Raw genomic sequence first — 9920 nt, 5'->3', positions numbered from 1 at the left:
TCATCAGTATCCATGCCTCGGGGGTGCTGAAAACAAGCGAGCATTGCCCGTTTAAAATGTCTCCGTCGTCGTGCACGCTCAGCTGCATCGCTGTTAAATCCAGTTTAGCAGCTTCCTTAATTTGGTCCTCCATTAACGCGAGTAGTGGCGAAATACCTCGATAGCATCGTTAATGTGGTCTGTAGGATCTGTAGCGGTCGCCATTGTTGCTATCCTCACCAGTTACCCACCGGCGTACAGCTTGACATCTGCATGGCGCTGATTGGCTAATAGCTAGACCCCCGGCGTTCATTGGTCCGTCCATCGTTTGGACGAGATAAATCGCAAATTCATTGAAGTATGCCAGACCAGTAATGCAAGCCTACTCAGTTGAGTGGGCGGGGTCTATGGTCTGGAACCAGGCTAGAGGAATGTGTGTTCATCCTGAAAATTTGAAAGGGACAGTTCACCCCAAAATCAAAAATACATATTTTTCCTCTTACCTGTAGAGCTATTTATGAATCTAGATTGATTTGGTGTGAGTTGTTGAGATTTCTGCCTTCTCTCTAATATTATGGAACACGATGGCACTCGGCTTGTGGTGCTCAAAACACCAAAAAAAGAAATAAAAATAAAACATGCATTGTCTTTTTCCGGAAATTATGACCAAGTTACTCAAGATAATCCACATACCCTGTTGTGAGCAGTTTCATGTAGGAACTATTTTCTTTCATCTAACCAGCACCAGCCAGCTGTATCACTGATGAGAGGCTTGTGACAGCATGTAAACATGGCGTCCTCCTAGGCTGAGTTGTAATGTTAGCTAGCTCAGTGATGCTAAGTGAGCTAACAGTAGACGCAAGCCTCCTTCGTTCTGCGGCATGGTAATGCGGTTGGCAGGTGTAGATTGGCAGACCGACAGTTCCTACATGAAACACCTTTCAACAAGGTCTGTGGATTATCTTGAGTAACCCGAGTCATGATTTCTGGAAAAAGACATTGCTGGTCAGTTTTTCAAATCCATTATTTGGTGCTTTGAGCACCACAAGCTGAGTGCCATCTAGTTCCATTATATTTAAGAGAGGGCAGACATCTCTATGGTCGATAACTCAACAACTCGGCAACTCACAATAAAACAATCTGGATTGGTAAATAGCACTACTGGTAAGAAGAAAAATGTTTATTTTAAATTTTTGGGGTGAACTGTCCCTTTAAGTGTAAGTAAGCGGAAATAATGGATGAGATAGCTTCACTCCCCCTTAACTACACTGCAGCTTTAGGAAAGGATGTTATCGAGACATGCAAAGGCACTTCTCACTTGCAGTGGCTGGGGAGTAAGCAGAAATGCGCCCACGAAGGCCATTACACCAGGATGCTGTGGTGTGAACTGGAGGTGAGTGTGAGGCAGGAGCTGGTGTGAGGAAAGAGTTAACTGCATAAAGGGGAAAGATAAACACATTACTGCCTCGCTAGTCGCCGTGAGTAACATAATGAACTCCTAATCGCTGCTGAGGGTGTAATTCATCTATGAAATCAGCAGCAAATTGAGATGAGGAAAATCAGTTTCTGATCCATCTCATGCGGTAGCTTAGCAGGAAGGATATTGAACGGCGTGCCTCTCAAAAGGTTAGGAGTAACACTTTCCTGTCAGCATCGATATTCTGTCAGTGGAAAACTTCCCCTCCGCTCCGTCTCGTACACGCAGCCTGCCAGGCAGCACGCGCAGCTCATGAGTCCAGCCGATGAATGCATCTGTATTCTGTCCAGTCCTGCCCAGATAAGCAATGACTAGCGCGTCAGGTCAAAATGTCATATTCTCAATCAACTCCAGTAGCACCCGGTGTCAAATGCTTTGTTGAGTAGAGCGCAGCTGTCAAGAGATGGAATGTGTTGAATCAAACTTCTATTTACCCCCACCACCATTCCCCCCCCCCTGCCTTTCTCCTCCTCCACCTCCTCATCCTCTACCTCCTCAACTCGCTTGTCTCCCTTTCCAGAATAAGGCATAATAGTATATGTTGAGCCCGAGGCGTGAGAGCTAAGATAATGGCATCTGGAGCTGCCGGCACCCCCATCCGTATCACTCCTCAGGCAATTCAGGATTCTGGTGCTTAACATCAACCCTTCCTCCGCCTTTCTATGCCTATTTCTGTCTTTGGTGGTCCTAGTGTGGGTTTCCATGCACATCAGAGCCATGTGAATGTGAAATCAAAAGAAAATGAACCCATAACTTATACAGTCACAAAGTGTGTGTGAGTGTGCTCCCTTTTTTACTGTTGGTGTTTTCATTTTGTACAAATATGCATGTGTGCATGTGTTTGGACAAGATAAAAACAGGGCCGAAGGAATGAAAGGGAAATTTGTGAGAGGAGGGAGAGAGACAGACAAAGAGAAGGATGGCAACAAAGAGAGAGAGAGAAAGCACGAGAGAAAGAAATGACTCACCTTCTCTGCCGACTGGGCTGTGCCAAAGAAAATCGGGATAAAGGCCAGCCAGACTATGCAAGTGGTGTACATAGTGAAGCCAATGGGCTTGGCTTCATTGAAGTCTTCTGGTACATCCCGTGTCTTGATGGCGTAGATGGTGCAGGTCACCATCAACAGGATGCTGTAGCCCAACGAGCAGATTATCTGTAGGTCTGTGATGTCACACTTCAGCACGCCACGGGCCAGCATGGGGTTGATGGTTTTCTGCTCATCGTAGTCAACGATGGTGTTTGGAGGGTCCACGGCGAACCACACCAGCACGCCCAGCAGCTGCACGCAGATCAGACTAGAAGTAATGGCAATCTGCGAGGTGGGGCTGATGAAGCGCGGGGCGGTGACCGTCTGCTTGCCCTGCTCGAAGATCCGATAGATACGGTTGGTCTTGGTGAGCAGCGCGGCGTAGCTGATGCACATGCCCAGGCCCAGGAAGATCCTCCTGAAGGCACACACGGCTACGTCAGGCTTGGCAATCATCAGGAAGGTGATGATGTAACACAGGAAGATGCCAGTTAGCAGCACGTAACTCAGCTCTCGGCCCGATGCCCGCACGATAGGTGTGTCGTTGTAGCGTATAAAGGTGGCCATGACAAAGATGGTGGCAATGATACCAAGCATGGCCAGGAAGACGGGGATAATTGCCCAAGCAGAGTGCCACTCCAGCTTCACAATTGGGATGGGCTGGCAGGCGGTTCTGTTGGGGTTGGGCCGCATGTTGTAGGCACACAGTCTGCAGGAAGTCTCATCATACTGATACTGGTACCCGTCACATAGCTCACAGTGCCAGCAGCATGGCATGCCCTTTACCCTCTTCTTTCTCTCTCCAGTTTTACAGGGCAGACTGCACACAGAGATAGGCACCTCCTGCTCCCCATCTGGCCACTGAAGCTCCTCCAGCTGGTGGAGAGATGACACACAGCACAGGATGATATGGTTAGCGACAGAGCCATAAAACAGAAGTACCACTGAATATGAAAAACCATGAGGATAATGAAAAGTACCTGGATTTTTGGCATGACATAACATCTGCAACTTATTAAGTGCCCACTAGAGACTACATTGTAATTCTCATGAAGCTACATTCTCTGCAAAAATACAGCACAATGCAATCTTTCCGAACAGCTGAAAAATTAAGTAAAAAAAAAAAAAAAAAAACCCAAAACAATTAGCCTAATACAGTACAACATCTTTCCTGCCAATTTCTTAGAGGGATTGCCTTTTCTAATACTTGAAAGTAATTGAAATCGCCATGGCAACAGAGCTTACCTTTGTTCAGTGAAATAAAAATAAAGAAATGTGAAATGCAAAAGACATTATGTTTTAATACAGAAGCCAGTGAGGTATGAAATATGCGATGATAAGGAAGGAAAATGGGACTTTGGGAGTGCAAATGCCTCTTTTAGACTTTGCAGAGCTATTTCTATTTATGATCTTGTCATCAAAATGAAAAGTGCAGTATACAGACACACTGAAGAACTATCTGAAACTCCAATCCGAAAAGGCCCCGAGGTGTTTCACGGTTTAAGCTCAAACTATAGTCTCAATGTACAAGTCGGCCCTAAAACAGCCGTGAAGAAATGGATTTTTTTAGGGCTCTTACATATTTTGTTAGGGTGTTAAAAAAGCTTTCATTATACTCTGAGCTGATCTTTTGATTTATTATGAAAGCACTCTGATCCATGGCTCTAAAAGCACCAGAAGATTTAAGATTCTCCTACATAGCAGCTTCAGAGCAATATATGAGCCAAAATAAAAAGACAAAGACAAAGAAGAAACAAAAAACACAGCAAAGTACACATTTTAGTGGTATGACTGTTAAACTGATTTTTATTGTCCTCTAAAACTGCCCCAATATGACAGATTTAAAAGGTGCTTTGAGACAATGAGTGTGGAACAACCTACATTAAAATCATAGAGTAGCATAGCATAAAAACTATATTGGAAATGAACAGGAATTAATTCCAGTAATAATTTTTGTAGTGTGCATTTTGTCTTGTTGTGAAATGAATTCATGACTTAAAAGGCACCCTGTGGAGTTTCAGAACTCTAATAGTGCCACAAGGCATTTTTTTGTAACGTGGCCCCGTTTTGTTTGTCTCCTGTACATTCACAAGGACGTCCAAGCACACACATGCACAAAAGTGACATGATACACCATCCTGAATTAAGAAACACAGCAATGTGTCAGCAAAGGCACAGAAGGAGGTAAATCTCGGCGCCCACTGACTCTCAGTCTGATGACGATAAGCCTCTGGGGGCAACCAAGCTCCCTGCAACAGCGCCGGGCTTTGAAGCCAATTTGAAATACTGGCCAAACCCTACAACTTCTGGGTCCATCATGTGATGTCACTGGCCCCAGAAAGCCGTTCTCCCATTGACTTTGACATTGTAAAAGAAGCATCTGTAAATCACTGCGCCACTAAGCAACTTTCATAGGGAACAAACAATGTTCTATCCAGCTCTCTTAATACATCTGTGGGGGCAACAGCCAATATTTCAAGGCTTCTGGTGTATTTAGACTTCATCCTTTGAGTGCTGGTCAATTTTGGCTAATCTCTATAAACCAAGATAGTCAGTGGGTTCTCAGATGGCATTTTGACCAGTGCGTTCCATCTCGTTTGCTTTCCACACAGACTGTTTATCTGCTGCTTAAACCTGATTGCTTAACACTACTCAGACTACAAATGGACCACAAACTGAAAACCAGAAGCCTGTGATACCAAAATCTTGTACCGTTGCTTACAGATTCTGCATACATACAAAGATGTCTGTTTATAGAGATTAGGAAGAAGACTGCGCGCTTACAAACATGGGTTTACAAAAATGCAGGATTTAAAATGCTAAAACATGGCTTTGCATGTTTTATGAGGAAGGACATGCATTCAACACATTTGTTAGAACTCAAGGATACGCACAAGGCATTGTAGTTATTAACACTCAAAAAATTGAGCATAGCATTAGTTCAGGCAGGACACAATGTCAAGCTCAGCTCACATCCTAACTACATCAGCTGATCTCAAATAGCCCAATAAACTAATGGAGCAGCTGATAGATCAGATGATTCCTTTCTATGCAACCAATTGGCAAATCTCATTCAGGGCACCCTATTTAAACTGCTGTTCTGTTCTGTTTCTGGAGGGTCTTTGCTGCTGCTCTCCCTGCCTAAGGCTTTTCATGTAGGCACATGGAAGGGCAGGGAGGTTTGCTCTCTCTGCCTTAAGGCTTAGGCTTTCTGCATAGGCCCGAGGAAAGGCAGAGAGGCTCTAGACCAGAGCCCTACCGCCAAATATAATACTGCAAATGGAAATAAAGTTTTCTTTGATTAAAGGGGTCCTGACTGAACATTTCTTTGTTTACAAGAAAATCATACAGGGCACCTTCTAAGGAATTTAAGAGAAATACACATACCGTATTCATTTTCCTACTGAGAGTTAGATGAAAAGATTGATACCACCCTCATGTCTGTCCATTAAATATGAACAGTCTGCAGCTGATGATGATTTTACAGTAGCTTAGCAGCCTTGACTGAAAGAATAAGGAAACCGCTAGCCTGTCTTTGTACAAAGGTAACAAAGCCCTTCCCCTACCAGCACCTCTAAAGCTCACTAATTAGCGTGTTGTATCTTGTTTGTTTAATCCATACAAAAACCAACAGCTGCTGTCACGGTGACTGTGAGACTCAAGCAAGACTCCAAGAAATAGTCCTGCACATAACCTCCAGTAAAACCACAACTTCACATTTTTACACTTCAGATTTTGTACGGGTTGAACAGACGAGATATAGAGTGCTAATTAGTGAGTTTTAGAGGTGCTGGTAGGCGGATTTTTTTGTTAAACTACGCTGGCTGTATTTGGCATACAGACATGAGAGTAGCACCAATCTTCTCATCTAACTCTCAGCAACAAAGGGAATAAGTGTATTCCCCAAAATGTCAAAATATTCCTTTAAGAAAGTGCTATTTTCCTTCACTGCTCATCTTTTCATTTCTGTGGTGTGAAATGGAATTTAAACTGATGTGAGAAAACATCAAACACATGGAAATTCTCTCTGACTATCTCTCCACTTGTAGCTGTACACTCACATAACTCATGATACTCTTAAACGTAAACGTCAGCAGATAAAGAAAAAAAAATCTCCACCAGGTCCAAATATCATCACATACAACAGGAATCCAGCTGAGGATACTAACAGCATCACCTCCTCCTAATGTGGCTACTGCCAATAATTGCAGATACAGCTGCACCTTTGCAGCACGCACACGCGCGCGCGCGCACACACACACACACACACACACACACACACACACACACACACACACACACCTATCTAGAGTGTGTTCGTGTTGTGTGCACCTGTATGACAAATGTGTTGTTTCTGTGGTGTCTAGGTAGATTATCATCTGCCATTTATCTGGGGGCATGAAGGTGCCATTTGTTATTTGGACAATGAATGGTGCTCACTGGAAAACCTCCCGATTACACACAGTGAGGAAACAGTAATGAGACCAACAGCTCTGTTGCCATGGAGACCGGAAGCAAGATTTTTGACACCTTGGACTCGTACGGCTGCCATAGTTTTCATTTGGGTTTTGGTTTAGTTGTTAATTTTACAGTTAATTTGAGCTTTTGTGAGGAGGAACAGCGTTACATTGAACTTCTTTATCGATGAATATGCTCATCTCTGTACAACCTTTGAATTAGACTGCCCCATAATGTGTTACTGAACAAAGTGACAGCTATTGCATTGAAATATAATTGCACTTTAACAGCATTTGGTTTGTAATCACACTAAAACAGAATGCAGCACAAATCTCCAGCAGCAGACACTGTTCCACCTGTGCCATCCAATCCATTCAGTTGAGTTTAATTCTTGTGAACCAGAGAGCCATTATGCAAATGTTAACTCATCTGTATGTAAATGTCATGTTTTTTTGTGTGGAGTCTGACTTCCATAGAAATACATAGAAATGTTCAGCTCAGGTTTCATCCCATCATACAGCACAGGCTTTTTCGAACCATGTTTGCCTTGAAATAAAATAAAACTCATCAGTTTCTTTATTGTCCACATGAATCACCCGAGCCCATTTTTGTGTTGTGACAGCGAGATCTATCATAGTAGCTACAAAACCAACACCTTGCACCTATAAAAGCAGCGCGGCAGCTGTCTCTAGCTCCATGCCTAACCAGATATTACACAGTATATTTTTGAAGAAAGTTATTTAAAGCTCCCATGAAATGAAAAATGCCCAATCCATGTTGTTATCCCCTGGGTTCTGCTATCTTTTGAACATGCCAAAAATATATATTTACCTAGTAAAACCCTTCAGTTTTTCTGTAAAGTACCGAGAACTTTCATGTGATTTATCTTGCTTTCTTCGGTGTGCCTTAAATTCCATCTGATAAAATGTCATAAATTTAGAGCTTCATCGTGTACAGTAAAACCTGCAGGAGAAGCTACATCAGGAGGAACATGGGAGGTGTTTATTCAGGTGTCAGTTTCCAACAACATCAACATCTTCAGCAGCACTCTGCTGCCAACGACTGAACATATATGGTTTGACACTTGGGTTAGAAACATGTTGTTCTCTTCCTCCTACTCCTTCACCGTCACTCCTCCAAACCTATGCAGTGGGAGCACAGTGATCTCCAACAATGGAGTAATGTCTGTTGTTGTCTTTTTAATGTTGAACTCTTAAATCAAGCCCTCGCTGATATTTTAGTCCTGCCCTGACATCCTTTTACAGGCCGAAACATATTAAACCTTCTTTTAAAAGCATGAAAATGTGACAGACTAAAAGTACTGCATTGTATCACTGATTTATAAACCTTTGACAGAATAATTGCATGATTTTTTCCTCTTCTTAAAAGCAGCTTTTGCACATTTAATAATCTCTGATAAAACCATGTTTCAATGAGTGCGTTTACATGGACATGACTACCCGTTAATGATCTGTTTTTGGAGAATCCTGTTGATGTGTTTGAGCATGTAAACATAATATCCCATTTTCAGAATCCTGGATAGGTCCTTATCCCGTTTAGGAGAAACCCTCACATGCTAGCTGGAGTACTCCTAAAAAACTGAAACAGGATACTGGAACACTGTTGCATGTGTGCAGCTTATTATGGTTATTAAGTGATGCTGACTGTTATCAGTGGAAACAAAGCTTTTATTTACTTTTATTTCACAGATAAGAAATAATAAATTGAGGAGACAATAAAGCCTCCACTAAAATAGCATTTTAAGTCTTGTGTGTAACATATCCTTCTGGGATTTATACTTCGGGATTCATGCTGGCTTCACATGAGCAGAGGAAATCTCCGCCTGTCACTTTACTAATTTATACAATGTAAAATGCCATAGGCTTGTGCTAATAACATTAGCATGTTGTATTGTTTGGAAAACGTGTTTAGTATGACAGGAGGGGGACAAGAGGAAAAGATTGCTAGTTGCTAGGCTAATTTATGCAATGTAAAATGCAATAGGCTTGTGCTAATAATGTTAGCATGTTGTATTTGTGGGGAAAATGTGTCCAGATAAAGACAAGTGCTTTGTCTGTGAATGCTGCGAGTTATAGTGAAGCTGATTTGTGTACTTGTGTTTGAAACTCTCTCTATTAAGCCATGTTTAATGTGTGTTTAATGTGTGTTTTTAATCAACTAAACTTTACAACACTTCACATAAACCTCCACCGCCGACCAGTGTTTTGGAGGTGTAACTGCAGAGTGACACAGACACACCACCACACAAGTGTAAATGCTCACAACAGGGTAGGCTACATGCGTGGGCTATGATGTAGGGTCTGCCACACAACTATAAATCCCGCTGTGGCTTCAGCCAAGTGATGCAACAGAAATACAAATAATGGCGACAGTAGAAGCATCTCACCTCTGAAGCGAGTTTTGTACAAAAAGAAGGGTTCCAACAGTCATGAAATTCCTGACACAGTTATGAAATTACAAAATCTGTTTTCCAGGCCTGGAAATGGTTTGGAATTAATTAATTTTGGCTCTGGTGGCTCAAAAATGTGCGGCTGTATAAGTCCAATAAAGCTGCTAGAGGAAGCATTCATTGTAGTGTTACAGTTAAAAGAGGCTGCAGCTTTCCCGTGAGTGGGCATGGCTTCAGCACATTCAGCAGACACACCCCCAGCGTCTCAGAGAAGTGAATACTGACTTTTTATCATGATTTTGAAACATAATTTCATACACTTGGCCATGTTTTTAATTACTCAAATTTGGCTGCGTGCTTAATAACACATTTTTCTGTGGTGCGACAAACTCATTACACTAATTTTTTAAATGTTTTCAAGTGGTAGTTAATGTACATTGTTGTCCTCTGTATTTCCTGTTGCTCTCATCTCCCATTGCTGGTTTGCTTTTATAAACCTCACAGCACCTGCGCAAATAGCGTGCAGTAATCAGCACTGGGTTACTCGTATTTATCATGTATACAGGGA

At 42.4% G+C, this 9920-nt stretch overlaps 1 protein-coding gene across 3 annotated transcripts in view; it reads right to left on the bottom strand.

The window, feature by feature from the left end:
• The window catches only part of LOC126403077 (metabotropic glutamate receptor 7-like), a 163401-nt gene that overhangs the window by 22293 nt on the left and 131188 nt on the right, over positions 1–9920 (bottom strand). For all 3 annotated transcript variants that reach the window (XM_050065504.1, XM_050065502.1, XM_050065503.1), the window contains one exon: positions 2425–3360. In XM_050065504.1, coding sequence (XP_049921461.1) covers positions 2425–3360 — 936 coding nt within the window. The remainder of the gene's footprint in view (positions 1–2424; positions 3361–9920) is intronic.

This window comes from Epinephelus moara, chromosome 16, assembly GCF_006386435.1.
Source record: "Epinephelus moara isolate mb chromosome 16, YSFRI_EMoa_1.0, whole genome shotgun sequence".
In the NCBI taxonomy this organism is placed as follows: domain Eukaryota; kingdom Metazoa; phylum Chordata; class Actinopteri; order Perciformes; family Serranidae; genus Epinephelus; species Epinephelus moara.
This window is presented reverse-complemented; position numbering and strand designations above follow the sequence as displayed.